This window comes from Lethenteron reissneri, chromosome 26 (genome assembly GCF_015708825.2).
Source record: "Lethenteron reissneri isolate LAM-NWPU_2019-01 chromosome 26, ASM1570882v1, whole genome shotgun sequence".
NCBI classification, from domain to species: domain Eukaryota; kingdom Metazoa; phylum Chordata; class Hyperoartia; order Petromyzontiformes; family Petromyzontidae; genus Lethenteron; species Lethenteron reissneri.
Window position 1 is genome coordinate 24,763,575 of NC_083804.1, and position 17,333 is coordinate 24,780,907.

The 17,333-nt window shown below is 53.4% G+C and overlaps 1 protein-coding gene across 1 annotated transcript in view; it reads left to right on the top strand.

Moving 5' to 3' along the window:
* The window catches only part of LOC133347918 (actin-binding protein WASF3-like), a 34,958-nt gene that overhangs the window by 7,788 nt on the left and 9,837 nt on the right, over window positions 1-17,333 (top strand). The window contains exon 2 of the mRNA XM_061560659.1: window positions 9,967-11,516. Coding sequence (XP_061416643.1) covers window positions 9,967-10,200 — 234 coding nt within the window. The 3' untranslated portion in view covers window positions 10,201-11,516. Of the gene's footprint in view, window positions 1-9,966 lie in introns of the transcript that reaches the window.

Genomic DNA, 17,333 nt, shown 5'->3' on the forward strand with positions numbered 1-17,333 from the left:
GACTCACACACAAACACATCGACTCACACACACGTATGGACTCACACACACATAGACATCCACTTGAGATACACACACATGGAGTTACACACACATATCGACGTACACACATACAGCGACTCACACATACATCGACTCACACACAGACATACGTGGACTCACACACATTGACGTAAACACACATGTACTTACACACATCGACTAAGACACACACACATGGACTTACACACACATACATATGTAATAAAGGACTCGTTCACTGTGTCTGTCTCCGTTGTCCTTTATTCGGGTACTTTACAACTTGTCCCACACGGCCCTCGCTCAGAGCCTCCCCGCTTGGCAGCTCGCAGGCTGCCGTCGCTCCCGTAGCCTTTCTCCACTCCGATGCAGCTCCGCTGCAGGTTCCCTTGTGCAGTCCTCCGGCTGCTCTCACTGCAGCTCCACCGCTGCTCCCCGTTCCTCCGTGCTCGGTCACCACTGGCCGACGGTGCCGAGTCTCACCGTGTGGCGATCTCGCCACTCTCCGCCCTGCGTGGCCTCTCTCTGTCTCTATTCCCAACTGTCTCCCACCCCGCTGGCTGGCGTCGTCATGAGCCCCTCAGCCACCAGGCGGAGGCACGGCGACCACCCAACGTGGTCTCCCCTCTTCACTCCCTCGACTGCTCCAGATGTCTTCCTGTCTCCCCGCTATAACTTCTCCCCCACGTGACCCTGACTCCTCCCTCTCGGATCGTCACATCCAACCTGCCCATTTACGCTCGCATTACACATAGACTGACCCACACATTGCCCTACACACACATACACATATGGACTGTGACACACAGACATGTACTTTAGATACACATGTGTAGAGGTGATACGCGCTGGGATTAGGGATCGTATGCCAGCGCGTAATGATTGGCCGTGTAGGTGGTGACGCGCGCTGACGGTGGAGGATCAGGGGTCAGCGCGGGGTCGTAGGTTACGGGGTACCGATTGGCTGTGGGCCGGTGACGCGCTGAGAGGGAGTGATCAGGTGGCAGCGCAGTGTGATTGGTGGAGTAATGTTAACACGCGCTGGGGAAAGCGGATCGTAGAGAGAGTGCGTCGTGATTGGTTCATTAAGGAACGACGCTCACGTCGACGTCCGCATCAGCTCCGTCTCTCGTGAGCAGGGGCTATAAAAGGGGATGCACACAGGCGTAAGGGCAGTGTGTAACCAGCGAAGAATGAAGACGGGGATGAAGACCTAGAGCCCTGCGGTACCTAGCCCCGCTGTCCTAAGGGGACCGGGACTCTGTGTAACCCAGAGGCGAGTGTAGTGTGTGTAGCCTTAGGCATAAGGTCTACACGAGCCGAATGCATTGTGTGTAGCCAGGGCATAGGGTCTACACGAGTCGAGTGTATTGTGTAGCCAGAGGCATAGGGCTTACACGAGTCGAGTATATTGTGTGTAGCCAGAGGCATAGGGTCTACACGAGTCAAGTGTATCGGGTGTAGCCAGAGGCCTAGAGTTTACACGAGATTAGTGGAGTGTGTCGTCGAAAGAAGGAAGACCACACGTTGTATTGTGACACGTAAAGATTTAATAAAAGTGTGTTACCCGTCAAGAAGTTCCTGCCGTCAATTCCCATACTTCAACTGGCGTCAGAAGTGAAACGGTCCTCCAAGCATGGATACAAGGAGGAGCCGTCGGACCCACGGGATTGACCACGGGGACAACCTCGACGACGCGGGCCAGCTGGCATCAGGGGGTGAGGAAGAGGAGCTGCCCACGGGGCAGGATCCGCCGATGGCGCCGGAGGAGCGACGGGGGACTGACACCGTGCTCCGCGAGGCACACTCCCGTCTGGCGGAGCTGCTGCTCGCCGCGCGTCCATCTTGGCGGAGATCAGCTCGTCGGGAGGAGCGGGGACGGCGGCCGACGTGCTACAGGGTCGCCCTGCAGATTCCCGCCAAAACGATTTTGCGATTCCCGCCATTTCATCCGCACCAACTTTTGGCGGGAACGGCCATCACCACGTGGCAGCGGTTCTCCATGCGCGCCCGCTGACGTCACCAACGCGCGCGGCGGACCGCCATCACACTCCCGCCACTGGGGCCGCCATCTTACACACCGACGGGGCGGCAGAGAGGAAGCACGAGGAGGAGGACGACTTCATCTTTCAGCAGCGCCTTCCCACGTTGTCAGCCTTCAAGGCGGAAGGCGGGGATTGGAGCCAATTTCAGCGCAGATTTTTGGCGCATCAGGAGATGTCCGCCTGGTCCGACGCTACGGCACTGCGGGCACTGCCTGCCATGCTGGACGACAACGCGCTCGCGGCCTTCACGTCCGCACGCAGGTCGGACCGCTCCACGCTCAAGGATGCGCTGGCCCTCATGGCCAAAGTTTACGGTCCTCCCTCGGCGTGCCGCCATCATTTTTATGCAAGACGGAAGGCGGACACGGAGACCGTGCTCGCCTACCGCACGGCGTTGCTTGCTCTCGCCGACGCCGCGTTCCCTCGTATGGACGAGGAGGGCCAAGATGCGATGGTTTTGGAGCAGCTGCTCAAGTTGGCGCAGGACCTGGGGGTCCCCATCAACACGGCCGACGAGACCGATATTTCTTCCTTACGGGTCGCCACGAGCATACAAGCGCACGAGGTCCTTCAACGTAAGCAGGGGGTCGTCTGCAACGCTGCCGTGGCCTCAACTCCGGGTCCGGTTGTCACCGTGCCCCAAGTCGTCAGCCCACGAGAGGAGGCGTTCATCGCGGGACGAGCGGGGGACTGGAGGTCGGGGGGTCGTTCGCCTCTGCGAGCGGCCCGCAAGCTGGAGCAACCGAGATCTCCGACGACTGTCATCACGTGCTATAACTGCGGCCTCCGAGGCCACGTGGCCTCCGGTTGCCGCGCCCCACGTCAGCGCGCCATGGGACCTCGGCTGGACGACGACCAAGGCCCCAAGTCATCACTGCAAACCCCGGCAAGTCGCGGCACCTCACATGCTTGGCCCGCATACTCGACACGTATGGGTCGTCGCGTTGCGACGAGGGAGAGCCGAGTAGAGTTCGGGGATTCGGTTCGGAGAGGGGGGTTCGGCCGGGACCGGGGAGACATTAAATGGTCGGAATTGGGGCACAGAATAGTGGCTGCCTCAGCGGGTTCATCCGTCGTTACCGGATCTATTGATGGGGTCGAGGTCAGGGTGTTAGTGGACACGGGGGCATCGGCGACTATTATTTCGGATCTCATTTATAATATTCTCCCGGTACAATGTCGTCCGCTTCTTCCGGTGGATGTGCCATTTTACGCCGCTAACGGGGGATCGTTGGGCATTATCGGTCAGATTAGGGCGTCCATTTGCATTGGTGACATCAAATTGTCGGGACCCGTTTTCGTTTCATCTTCCCTGGCGGTTCCTTGCCTATTGGGCACTGATTTTTTGGCAAAAATGCCCATCAAAATTCTCATTGATCAGCGTTGCATTGAACTACCATCGGGTCGCCGTATTTCATTTTTGACGAGCCCTAATGTAATTCGGACGGCGTGCGCTACCATACAGGCGTTAGCGACACAGACCGTGCACGTGCCCCCGGGTTCACAAATGTTGATTCCCCTCCGGTTGCGGAAGCCATGGGGGAAGGAGGCCTCGGAACAGGGCATGCTTTTGGGTCCTTCTAATAGGGCTGTTGGAGGTCTCGATTTATCGGTGGCTCACACTTTGGTTGGGGCAGACAGGGATCCGTTTGTGATGGTTTTAAACGCTGGGGCGCGGCCGGCCGTCATTCAGCAGGGCACCGTGCTGGCTCACGCGGCACGGGTCCCTGCGGAGGAGAGGCTGGTTGCGCAGGCTGATCCGAGCCCCACGAATAATGTACCATCGAAGGAGGACCTCGATTGGATTGATATGCTGTGCGCGGACTCTGACGATTTGTCAGCGGTACAGTTGGGTGCGCTGCGCGGGTTGCTGATTGAATTTTCGGATGTCTTCAGTAAACATAAGTATGATATTGGGTGCACGGACCTGCTACGCCACCACATTGAAACGGGCGATGCGGCACCGGTCAGGCAAAATCCCTTCCGACTGAGTCCTGCTGAGAAGGAACATGTTCAGTCGGCAGTTAACGATATGCTGGAAGCCGACATTATTTCGCCTTCTTCCAGTCCTTGGGGAGCACCTATTGTGCTCGTTAAAAAGCAGGACGGGTCCCTGCGATTTTGTGTCGATTTCCGCCGCCTGAATAAGATCTCGGTGGCCGACGCGTATCCGCTCCCCAGGATGGACGAGTCTCTCGACGCATTGTCCGGTGCGCGATACTTTTCGACTCTTGATTTATTGTCCGGATTCTGGCAGTTGCCACTCGACGAGGAGTCTAAGCCTAAGACTGCATTCCGGACTCCAGGGGGCCTGTTTCAGTTTAACCGGTTACCCATGGGACTTCACTCCTCTCCTGCGACGTTTCAGCGTCTTATGGAATTGGTTTTGTCGGGCTTGCAGTGGGATACGTGCCTCATTTACCTTGACGATGTCATTGTTTTTGGTAAAACGTTTGAAGAACACCTCCAGCGATTGAGAGGGGTGTTCTTGCGAATGCGATCGGCTAAATTAAAGTTTAAACCGGCCAAATGCCATCTTTTTCGTAAATCCGTGAGGTACTTGGGTCACATTGTTGACTCTTCGGGGATTTCTACCGATCCTGCGAAGACGGACTGTGTCAGTTCGTGGCCGACGCCCACGTCAGTGTCAGACGTGCGCAGTTTCATCGGTTTTGCTTCGTATTATCGCCGATTCGTTGAGCACTTCGCCACCATTGCAAAGCCCTTGCACGCTTTAACGGCAAAAGGAGTGAAGTTCCGGTGGGGACCGGAGGAGGAGGCTGCATTCTGCTCCCTCAGGGACGCCTTGGTAAGGGCCCCACCCTTGCGCTATCCGGACTTTGCGAGTCCCTTCTTGCTAGACACGGATGCTAGCAACACGGGCATTGGGGGAGTGCTGTCCCAAGTCGTTGGAGGGGTCGAACGGGTGGTCGCCTATGGTAGCAGGGTGTTGTCGCCGGCAGAGCAGCGCTACTGCGTCACCCGTCGTGAACTACTTGCCATTGTCTTTTTTGTACAACAATTCAGGCCATATCTCTATGGTCGTCATTTCACGGTCCGGACGGACCACGCGGCGCTCCAGTATTCATTACGGGTTGCCCAGCCCTCGGGCCAATTGTCGCGGTGGTTGGAAGTCCTCCAGGACTATCAGTTCACGACTACGTACCGTAAAGGGTTGCGACACACGAATGCCGATGCCCTGTCGCGGTTGTTGCCTTGTCACAAATGTGCGTGCTTATCGGGATCGGCGCGCTGTAAACCTCCGGTTACGGAAGGTAGGGAGGCGTTGGTTGCGACCGCGAGCACACCAATTGGGGATGGCCCAGCTACCCCAGGGGGTCAGGACTCACTGCTCTCACTGTCGTTGATTGAGTGGGGCCGTCTCCAAATGGCGGACAGCTCCCTGCTGGCATTGCGCCGAAAGACGGAGGGTTCCGAAGGTAACCACGACCGAACTGGCTCCTACGAGCTTAAGCAAGGCCTGTTGATGAGATGGGACAGTTTGTCCCAGCGGCATGCGATTGTGGTGCCTTCTGCTGTGAGGGGGAAGGTTGTCTTGGCCGCACACGAACGCCTCTTGCATTTGGGAGTTAACAAAACGCTTGCCCTGCTTCAGCGTGACTATTATTGGCCGGGAATGGGGGGTGACGTGGTGAATATTCTGAAGGGTTGTGTTGAGTGCGCCAGACGGAAACCACCGCCCGTGGCAGCTAATCCACCGCTGCAATCTATTCAGGTCTCGCGCACTAACGAGCTCGTTGCACTCGATATTCTGGGGCCCTTTCCGGTCACGCCTAGGGGTAATAAGTACCTGTTGGTGGGGGTCGAATATTTTACCCGGTGGCCTATGGCGTGGCCACTCGCCAACCAGTCGGCGGCGGCTGTGACGGACGCCTTTGTCCAGGGCTACGTCCTGGACAAGGGGGCTCCCGAACGCTTGCTGACTGACCAAGGGAAAAATTTTTCGAGTAAATTACTGCAAGAGGTGTGCGACCTGTTGGGTACCAAGAAGGTGCGTACCTCCCCGTACCACCCGCAGACGGACGGGATGGTGGAGAGGCTTAACAGGACATTGACCTCTATGCTGTGCCAGCAGGTGTGTGAGTCACATGTTGATTGGGACCTGCAGGTCCCTGGGGTCCTTGCCGCGTATAGAATGGCCCCCCATGCAGCAACGGGATTTTCCCCGTTTTATCTAATGTACGGTCGGGAAGCCGACCCGCCCATGGAAACGCAGCTGGGTCTGCCCGCACCACGAACTAATTCGAAATTGGCAGAGCATATTAGGCAAGGGAGGCCGCACGGCTTAATTCGCGGGCTCGCCAAATTGCGAACGAGCGGTTGCGGGCACGGAAGGTGTCCGTGCACAATTGGGAACCAGGTGACAGGGCCTGGCTGCATTGCCCTCAGGCACCTTTGGCCACGTCGCCTAAATTGTTGAAGCCGTGGCGGGGACCCGTGGAGGTCGTGCGGGTTGCACGCCCCCAGTGCGTTCAGATAAAATGGGGAAAACGCCGTTGGTACGTCCACCCCTCCCGACTGAAACCGTTCTCGCCTCCGTATGGCCTCCCCTTGTGTCGTGAGGGCCGAGCATGTGACGTGACCGACGACCCTGAGGGGGAATTGTCCTTGCCTGCTCCTCACATGTCTCCGCCTGATCCGCTCCCAGGTGTCTCGGAACTGACAGCTGCCGACCACCGGCGGCCGGATCTTCACGGCGGGGCCGGTCCTTCCAGGCCCGATCCGTGCCGTCTAGAGCTGCCGGAGACACCGGACGGTCGCCAACGTCCCGTTCCATACGACGGACCGGCCAGACGGACTCGCGCTAGGTCGCGCTACTTTGTGTAACCTACCACGTGCGGAGTCGAGGCAGCCGGAGCGCCTCGGCACTGCGTGGGTCACAGTGACACTTGGCGCGTTCGTTTTACGGTGTTCGCTTTTATTGTGTTGTTCGTCGGGCTGTATATTGCTTCGTATTTAAGGTTGTGTTATGTTGTTGTTGTTGTGTTACGGGGCACACTGGGATGGGGAGTTCTTTATTACTGCGTTGACGTTAGGTTGTGTTGTTGGTTAACAGCCGGGCCGGCTGCAAGCTATGTGGGAGGGGGTGATGTAGAGGTGATACGCGCTGGGATTAGGGATCGTATGCCAGCGCGTAATGATTGGCCGTGTAGGTGGTGACGCGCGCTGATGGTGGAGGATCAGGGGTCAGCGCGGGGTCGTAGGTTACGGGGTACCGATTGGCTGTGTGCCGGTGACGCGCTGAGAGGGAGTGATCAGGTGGCAGCGCAGTGTGATTGGTGGAGTAATGTTAACACGCGCTGGGGAAAGCGGATCGTAGAGAGAGTGCGTCGTGATTGGTTCATTAAGGAACGACGCTCACGTCGACGTCCGCATCAGCTCCGTCTCTCGTGAGCAGGGGCTATAAAAGGGGATGCACACAGGCGTAAGGGCAGTGTGTAACCAGCGACGAATGAAGACGGGGATGAAGACCTAGAGCCCTGCGGTACCTAGCCCCGCTGTCCTAAGGGGACCGGGACTCTGTGTAACCCAGAGGCGAGTGTAGTGTGTGTAGCCTTAGGCATAAGGTCTACACGAGCCGAATGCATTGTGTGTAGCCAGGGCATAGGGTCTACACGAGTCGAGTGTATTGTGTAGCCAGAGGCATAGGGCTTACACGAGTCGAGTATATTGTGTGTAGCCAGAGGCATAGGGTCTACACGAGTCAAGTGTATCGGGTGTAGCCAGAGGCCTAGAGTTTACACGAGATTAGTGGAGTGTGTCGTCGAAAGAAGGAAGACCACACGTTGTATTGTGACACGTAAAGATTTAATAAAAGTGTGTTACCCGTCAAGAAGTTCCTGCCGTCAATTCCCATACTTCACATGGATTAACAGGCACATAGACTCACACACACGCATTGACTTACACACACACATCGAGTGACACACACACATGTATGGACTTACACACACATGTGGACTAACACACACAGCGATTGATACGCACACAAATGGACTGACACACACGCACTTGTACGTACACACACACATGGGGCGTTGTCCGTTTGATAAAGGCAGACACACACATGGACTTAGACATAGACATGGACCCACACACGTAGAAACCCATCAACTTACACGCACACAAACACATATGGACTCACACACACAGACATCGACTTTAGGGACACACGTAGTTTCTGCACACGAACATTATAATTGTAATATTAGGCAACTTATTAGTTTCATAATAGTAAACGAAGCAGAGTTGTTACGTGCACACAAACATTATCATTGTAATATTTGTAAACTTATTTGTTTAATAATAGTAAACAATAAACCTCAGTTCTTAGCGAAAGATGCAATAAAATTATACTTTACATTGGCGTGGTGACGCCTCGTCCCGTGCAGAGCCCGCGGCCTCGGCTAGATTGCCAAGCCGGAGGAGGTGAGACATTGCCAGGCTGCTGGCTGGGCCGCTACCCCCCCCCCCCCCACCATCCCCCCGCCCGAGGCAGAATAATACCAAGTAAGCGTTGTCATAATATTAAATTAATATGTAAGGGCTTTATAGCAGTAACTGCACGCATTGGGGTGGTGGGGGGGGGGAAGGGGACATCACACTGTGAAGAGAAACCGGCAGCGTGATGTGTATATTTATTCCATGTTAAACGCGTGAAATAAAATGTCCCCGTGAGCTGGAGCGAATGCGCAGTACTTGGTAGGGTCCGCCCCCCCCCCCCCCACGCAATTGGCGTCACTTGGTACAGTCGACTGCGCGCAATAAGTAAATCAATAATAGAAACGGCACAAATTTGTTAATTTAAGTACTTTAACGTTTACGGATGGGAACACCGAATAGCCTATTCCCACCACGGGGCTTAGGGCGTGCCGCCCGGCAAATTTTTTTCTACGTGAAGATCACCGTCCGAGAGCCAAATCCCCTGCAAGCTCGAGCGCGCAGAGACTTTTATATATAAGAAGATTCTCCGCAGGGAATGGATTCTTTGCTCCGCTGCAAGTCTCACACTACCACTCTCCCATTGACATATTTCGTTGCTTCCTCTTAGTATCTTTCACTCGACGGTCAATGGTATAGTGTATAGCAGATTGTATAATAATCAACTATTAACATTCCTTCCCTTTATTAATACTACCCCTATCCCCTCCCTTTGATGCTGCTAATCCTGCATAATGCACGGGCATAATATGACTTTGAAACCCCGCCCATTTCCTACGCATTTCACAAGTAGTACTAATCACATTCCTGCATTTCCCCTAAATATGCTAAATTCCTCTTGATATGCAAATTATTTTGTCAAGGCGCACTTCCCCCCTTCCAACCCAGCTTAAATAGACGCTCCAAGCATGGTGTTGTTTCATTCAGACGCTTTCTCCCCGACAGACCTGGTCTTCACCTGAGGACGGCTGCTTGCATTGTGGCCGAAACGTCGTGAGAATTATTTTATGTTTCATTTTTATTATTTTATTATTTCCCTTCTACGTGGCTTTACCGAAAGAACCAACAAGTTGTTTCTTTTTGTTTGCATTTTGACTGCTTGTGATGTATTGCAAACATGCCTTGTATAAAGGTGTCAGTTTTTGTACCAGTTGAAAGGGTAAAAACCTTTTACTATATTTTGCCACTGGTAAAGGAGATGTCTCATAATGTTTTTTGTTGTTTATTGTGAACTTGCGGTCACGGTTCCTATGGTCTGTAATCAGGTATTATGGAGGAAGTGAGGGTTGGTGGATCACACAACAGTTGTGAAACTCCCATCCCATGGGCGTCGAGGATCCATACCCTGGCTTGCCCGGAGAATGTAGTCCAGCAAAATGTTAACCTCGTTTGTTCCCTTTATGGGATAGTGTTGCCCCCTCACGCACGTGAGTTTCTCCAGGTGCTCGGAGAAACAGCGGTGGCGGCGAGCGAGGAGGGCAGCGCCCGCAGTGACCTGGACGCCATCAGACGCGGCATCCAGCTGAAGAAGGGTCAGGACAAGGCCGACCAGGACGCCAAGCGGCAGGCCGCAGGGAATGACGTCGCCGCCATCCTGTCGCGCCGCGTCGCCGTCGAGTACAGAGACTCGGACTCGGACACGTCCAAGTTCGGCGACGGAGACTGGTCCTACTGAGGCGCGCGGCACACACACGCGGGGGGGGGGGGCACGCGTGGGGCAGTCGTCGAGGGTGGTCGAGATTGAACCCACGACCTCCTGTACACCAGGCGAGGCAGTTGAAATTTCCCCAGCCTCCGTGGCTCCCTGAGTCAGGAGTCAAACCCAGGCCCCCTTGTTGCCGTGGAGGTGCGAGCATGCTCATTGCGCTCGTATCGTGTTGTACGTGTGTGTGTGTGTCTGGATGTTGAAATTGTTTCGCACGATACATCGCCAGCCGTGTCTAATCGGAGGTATGGTGGGGACGGAAAACAAACTATACACAACTACACTAAACTATATACACTACACTACACTATATACACTGTACGCTACACTCTACACTATACTATATACACTATACACAACACTATACATTACACTATACACTACACTATATACACTATACGTTACACTATACACAGCACTATGTAAAGTCACGTAGATAGGTTCAAAGAAAGTAACAAAAGACTACGACGTTTCGATCACAACACAAGCGATCGTCTTTTTTCAACAGTTTTAATTAACTTGACTCCTGTGTCGTGGTCAAATCTTGTAATCAAAATTGAGTCTACTTCCTGTTGTCCAATCAACCTCGCGTGGAAGCTACCCAACCTTTATTGAGCACATCAAATTTCAATCATTCTGGGAGTTTCAATTAATACATGTTCTCCTTTTTGAGTGCAAATAAAAGTGTGAGCATTGAAAAACTCATTGAAATTCTTAACTGTTTGCCAGTGTTACGATTTGTTGCCCTTACGCTAAGGGAGAAAAGGGCAGCACAGCGGCCGCTCCGGCGCCATGATGCGCGGCAATTGAAGCGCACCTCTGGGACGTCGTCTCTTCTGGCGACGTGATTCTACCCATACCCCGCATACCTTTCTTAACGGTATATATATATACAGGGACTCATCTACTTACGAAGCTTCTATTTACGAACTTTCAGAGATACGAACAAACCTGTCCGCACGTCATGTAGACCGTTATGGCGTGGAGGAGGCCGTGATGGCATGGAGGAGGCCCGTGATGGCGTGGAGGAAGCCGTGATGGTGTGGAGGAGGCCGTGATGGCGTGGAGGAGGCCGTGATGGTGGGGAGGAGGCCCGTGATGGCGTGGAGGAGGCCGTGATGGTGTGGAGGAAGCCGTGATGGTGTGGAGGAGGCCGTGATGGCGTGGAGGAGGCCGTGATGGTGGGGAGGAGGCTGTGATGGCGTGGAGGAGGCCGTGATGGCGTGGAGGAGGCCGTGATGGCGTGGAGGAGGCCGTGATGGCGTGGAGGAGGCCGTGATGGCGTGGAGGAGGCCATGCTGGTGGGGAGAAGGCCGTGATGGTGTGGAGGAGGCCGTGATGGCGTGGAGGAGGCCGTGATGGTGTGGAGGAGGCCATGCTGGTGGGGAGAAGGCCGTGATGGCGTGGAGGAGGCCGTGATGGCGTGGAGGAGGCCGTGATGGTGGGGAGGAGGCCGTGATGGCGTGGAGGAGGCCGTGATGGTGGGGAGGAGGCCGTGATGGCGTGGAGGAGGCCGTGATGGCGTGGAGGAGGCCGTGATGGTGGGGAGAAGGCCGTGATGGTGTGGAGGAGGCCGTGATGGCGGGGAGGAGGCCGTGATGGTGTGGAGAAGGCCGTGAAGGTGTGGAGGAGGCCGTGATGGCGGGGAGGAGGCCGTGATGGCGGGGAGGAGGCCGTGATGGCGTGGAGAAGGCCGTGAAGGTGTGGAGGAGGCCGTGATGGCGTAGAGGAGGCCGTGATGGCGGGGATATGATGGCGGGGAGGAGGCCGTGATGGTGTGGAGGAGGCCGTGATGGCGTGGAGGAGGCCGTGATAGCATGGCTGAGGCTGTGATACACTCACTCATCTTACACTCACTCACACAACCACTGACCCATTCACTCATCATACACTGATTCACTCATCATACACTAACTCACACTACCACTGACTCACTCACACATCATACACTGGGAGTGTCATGCTGCCAGCTATGGCTGCAAGTTTGGTCGTACGTGCTATGTATATCGTTTATTGTTAAATTTGAATCACAGTTCCTATGATTACTGTTGTTACATTGTTTTTATAGCTTTTTTTTGGTGATTTCGAAAACATATGGTTAAGCCATGTTTCTTGCGGAAGTGCGAAGTTGGCCTGATAACTTAAATCTAAATTGTCTTATGGTTATTGTTTGACTTGCATCACACTGGGATTTTTGCACACAGCATTGTAATACGGTGTCTGGAAGATTTGCTGGTTTATCCAGGATGTTTCTGTTGCGCGTCGTCGCTTTATGTTGTTCTCTGTTCTTATTGTTTGTTGCGGTTGCACCCAACTCAAGAGCTGCATGGCTCACAGGGCTATACCTAATAAATGAAACTTGAAACATGTAAACACCTCATTATTTGGCCGATAACACCTTGAGTCATGGTGTGTCCAGAAGCTGGATGAATAGCCTGAAGCTGTGCTAAAGATATGGTCATAACTGTGTTAGAGTGCACGCTTTCAAACTTGCAGGCATCATTGCCAAGTGCTAGATATGTGACATTTTGAAGAAAATCCGAGGTCACATCATCTGAGCAAAGATCAAGGAAGAAGAATGTAAACATTTGCCCTCAATTTGTCTCAGTCTTTTCAGCAGGAAAAACACAGATCTGTTCAAGAAGTATAAATTACACCGTCTCCCCTTTCTACGTCAACCATGAGAGAAGTTACGATTCCTGGAAAGTCTACCTTCAATTATCTATATAGTTGGGGGGAATGGAAGATTAGATTAACCTATTCTCCTTGGTTCTTTCGGTAAAGTCCCGTAGGTAGAAAAATAAAACCAAAAACAATTCTATTTTTCTACCTACGTGATTTTACCGAAACAACCAAAGAGTATGGATTCCTGCAGTCACGAAAGCTTCAAATCAAGATAGATTATGTGATGCCGCCGCCACGAAGCCGCTCGACGGGCGCCCCATCCCCGACCTCGCCACCACCAAATGATGGAGCCGACCCCCGCGTCCCCCAACCTCACCTCACATGACCACAACCGCACGATTTTCCCTCCCCATAGAGCTCTGAGGGGAGGTCACCTCGCCGACCGGTTTTTATCCGAGAAGCCCTTATCGGGATTAACTTTCACGGTTTCCGGCGACCAGGGAATTGGACGACCTCCCCCGACGCTACTTCGCACCATGGCGCTGCGACCGGCCTTAAGATTGTATGGTCGCGGCGAAGGGCATTCGGCCACCGCGGTTAAAACGCATCTCCCACACACACCCCCACGGGTCGACGAGACAGGCAGAGGAGGGACGGGGTGGCATAGTTTAGCGTGCAAAGCGGGCTCGAGTGCGTAGGTGCCATTGTTGGGGAAATTAAAGGATAAAGCTGGAATTGCAAATAATCAAAGAGGCGACTAGGGCGCATAGTGCGCAATTGATGAGGCAAGTGGTGGAGACATGCAGAGGTTTTGCGCTTAACTTCCACAGCAGGCCGTTGTGATGGATGCCGCTGCATAATGTGCATAACCAAGGCACCATGCATGAGAAAGGGATTAATTAGAATAAATGCCGCAACACGCAGCGCATCTGATTAGCATAGCAAAGGCACCCGGAACCGCAGCACGCGCCCCAACGGGCGCGTGCGCCCATTGTTAAAGAAAAACTGGGAGGGGGCCACCACCACCACAGGCGGAGCAGCATCCCTTTGATGTAGGGACGATAAAAAGGGGGCGAAAAGGAGAGATCTCTCTCTTACTCCAGCATCAGGCCACGAGACGCTCTCCAGCCCAGCGACCCGGACGTCCGTGCGACGCATCGAGGTACGCTGCGAGCACGGGATCAACGGACCGCCGTGGGCACCTAACCGTGAGTAAGAAGGTGAATTTGTATTATAAGCAGATAAATCGGGAATAGGCATAAAGGTATCAGCGTAGGCCAGCCTCGTCGATTCATACTGACTCAACAACAAGTCCCAGGTAGCAGACAATAAATCAATAATAGCTGATTGTGGCCTCGTGTGATCTCGCTGAGAAGTGTGAACACGTGTGGTACTGTGTACACAGTGGTTCGACACGTTGGAGCGCTGCGCGGAGCTGCACGTGTGGGTGCCCGTGTGTTCACTACGTGTATGATGCAGGTGCGCGATCATAACGTGAGTATTCAGCGTTGAGACGAGTCGTGTGTGGGGCTGTGTGTGGGTGGGGGCGTACGTTCGCTACGTGTCGGATACAGGTGCGCATTGGTAACGTGGTTATTCGACATGGAGGCGAGTGCTGTATAGGGTTGTAGACGGGCACACGCTGGCAGCGTGCGAGAGCTGTACGTAGCGGTGTAGAAAGGGGGAGTATGGCGTTTGATTGATGATGCTGTGCGTACGTATGCTCGCAGTGTGGGAGCGCTGCGCGAGGCTGTAGGAGTATGGGCGTCGCGTTCGAATGCCGGCAAAACCCTAGCGGGTATTAGGGTGGTGCGGTAACCCAAACGGAATAGGGGATGCAGGTGGGGGCGACCCCGGGATCCAACGGCCCCCACAATAAACCTTATACTACATTTGAACGTATTGGCGGTACACGGTATACAAAAAGCACTTTATCCGCAATTTTTTTTTATTTTCTTCCGACAATTCACAACCACCGGTCAGAAAAATATTTCGGTGTCAACATGAGTTATCGTGATGTCCAAGCAGTTGAAATGCGAACGTTATTGAGCAGCTGAACACGAAGCTTCACCGCGTGTCGCTGTTTCGCAACCCCCAGCCTGATCACGATTGATGCTGTGTTTTGACTCGCAGCCCGAGACTTGGTCGCACGGTCAGCGTTTAGGTTTAGAGAAATACGAGCAAATGACCTTTCATGAAAAAATACTGCCTACATTTGGAAAATAAACACCTTGTCCTTAAATAGCATTTGCTCGTTCCCGAGAGACTTTTCATTTTTGACCTAATGTATTGTTGCCATCGCAATAACCCCATCCCTAGCGATGTCAGCGCTCTACCTTGGCCTTAAAAAGACACAATATGTATAGCAGACGATGTTTTGTGCAATAGCGGAGAAGGGCCACTGGCCGAAAGGAGGTCGCCCTACACCGCCCTACGGGATCCGTTCTCTTTAGAGACCGCGGCGTCGTTGGCGACTGAGTTCAGATGGTGGCGAACTGCGCGCGACGGTAATCAGCTGGCGCTGTAAATCGCCGCGGTCCCTGCGCTGCCCCCGGCAAACTCGACTGGTTGCGCGGCCTCCACGCGGCCTCGCAGGAGACCTTACAGATATAGCGTGGCGTCGTGGGGGGTTTAGCGCGGTGGACAGCTTCTTAGCGATCTCAGAACGTCCTCACGGCAGTCCGCCACTCGACGGTGGCGTCTCTTAAACAGTTCTCCAGCGTTATCGTGTGCGCTACAATCCTAGCGCTGCCGCTGTGCTAGTATAGGGGTGTTACGGAGGGGCTGTTATACAATGGGATCACACGGGAAAGAAACACAGTGGGCGTGGCTATGTTGGTGCACGGGAAGGTGCTCCCAGCGACGTCCGCATCGGGCAGCCTGGGGGGCTGACTCGGAGCTGGGATCCCCCGGGGCCCCACCCCTCAGCGGGGGTTTTGGTATAAAAGGGGATGAGCCGGAGGGCTCGAGGAGAGATGTTGAAGCTAACCAGTGAAGACAGAAGATCGTCTAGATAGAGCCCTGGACTCCCCAGGATCGCCGCCCTTATCAGGGCCGAACAGGATCGAGCCAGCGGCGTGGTCCCGAGAGCCAGAGCCGGTGCTCTTGTAAGAGCTGGTCTGGGACTCCGGGTACCGTGAGCCCGACTTACCAGTGTCGGGCTAGCTAGCCTCCCCTAGCCCGTTAGTGGAGGACCAAGAGGTAGGCTAGGCGTAGCTAGAGGGTGTATTCCCAGTTAGACGGGTGAGGGGGCCGATACCCCCTCCAGTGTTGTATGTCCAGTGTTGTGCTGTACCCGACACGGAATAAATACGTGTGCCTCCAACCCCGGCGTCCAAGTCTCCTGGAACATTATTACACTAGCTCAGCGCTGTAGCTGTGTTCTAGCGCTCACTCTTCAAGCTCCCAGTGCTAGCTGTGTTCTAGGGCTCACTGTTCAAGCTCAGTACTGTAACTGAGTTCTAGCGCTCACTGTTCAAGCGCTCAGCGCTGTAGCTGTGTTCTAGCGCTCAGGTGGACGACTCAGATGGCTTGGTTTGTCCGGTAAGCACGCGCTGGGCCGGCTTCACTGCCGCAGCTGCGTGGGCCGCACTGACACCGCGGCCTTGCGGCGCTGACGCAGAGAAACCGCCGCGCTGCTGGAGTCTGGTGACAAGTTTTGGGTTTATTTTGTTCAACCCGTTGAAAACTACAACATGGGACCTTTTTTGCCAGTGTTATTGTATGAAAAAATAAGAATAGGTTTCGACCCGTTCTAGAAATAAAACAGGTGTTAAGATGTCCAAACACCAAATAGAAACATTTTGGAAGGAATCATGGCTACATTAACCACACGTACTTGTGGCGAACTTGCAACAACAAAAAAACATGCTCTGAAGGCGACCAGTACAAAGACAATGCACTATCAGAGCACTTATAGGGTGAGCAGTGACAAAATATTGTCTTATTAAATAAGAATACCAGTTTTTATTGATTACGAATACACATTTTTTTAAACATAAGAATAGGTTTTATTCTTTCTGGCAATAAAACAGGTGTTAAGATATTCAAACATATAGCTGCTCACCCCGAGAAATAAATACTCTGATACGTGCATTGCCTTTGGCAATCTCTGGTTTGACACTGGTGAGACAAGGACATCAAGAAGGATGTCTGGTGTAGGCCGATCACTTCCAAAGACAATGCATATATCATCAGAGCATGTTTTGTTTGCATGTTCACCACAAGTACGTGGTTAATGCAACATGATTCCTCGCTTAAGGTTTATATTTGGTGTTTGCACATCTTAATGCCTGTTTTATTGCTATAAAGGGTAACACCCATTATTTTTTTTTATACCGGTGAATACTCAAGAGACAAGGATGAGTTTAATTTTCAAGGGTAACATGCGTTGACAGAATTACAAAGCTATAGCATAAAAACTAAGAACAACAATGAAGCAAAAATAAATCGACAAAAAAAACAACGAAATACAAATT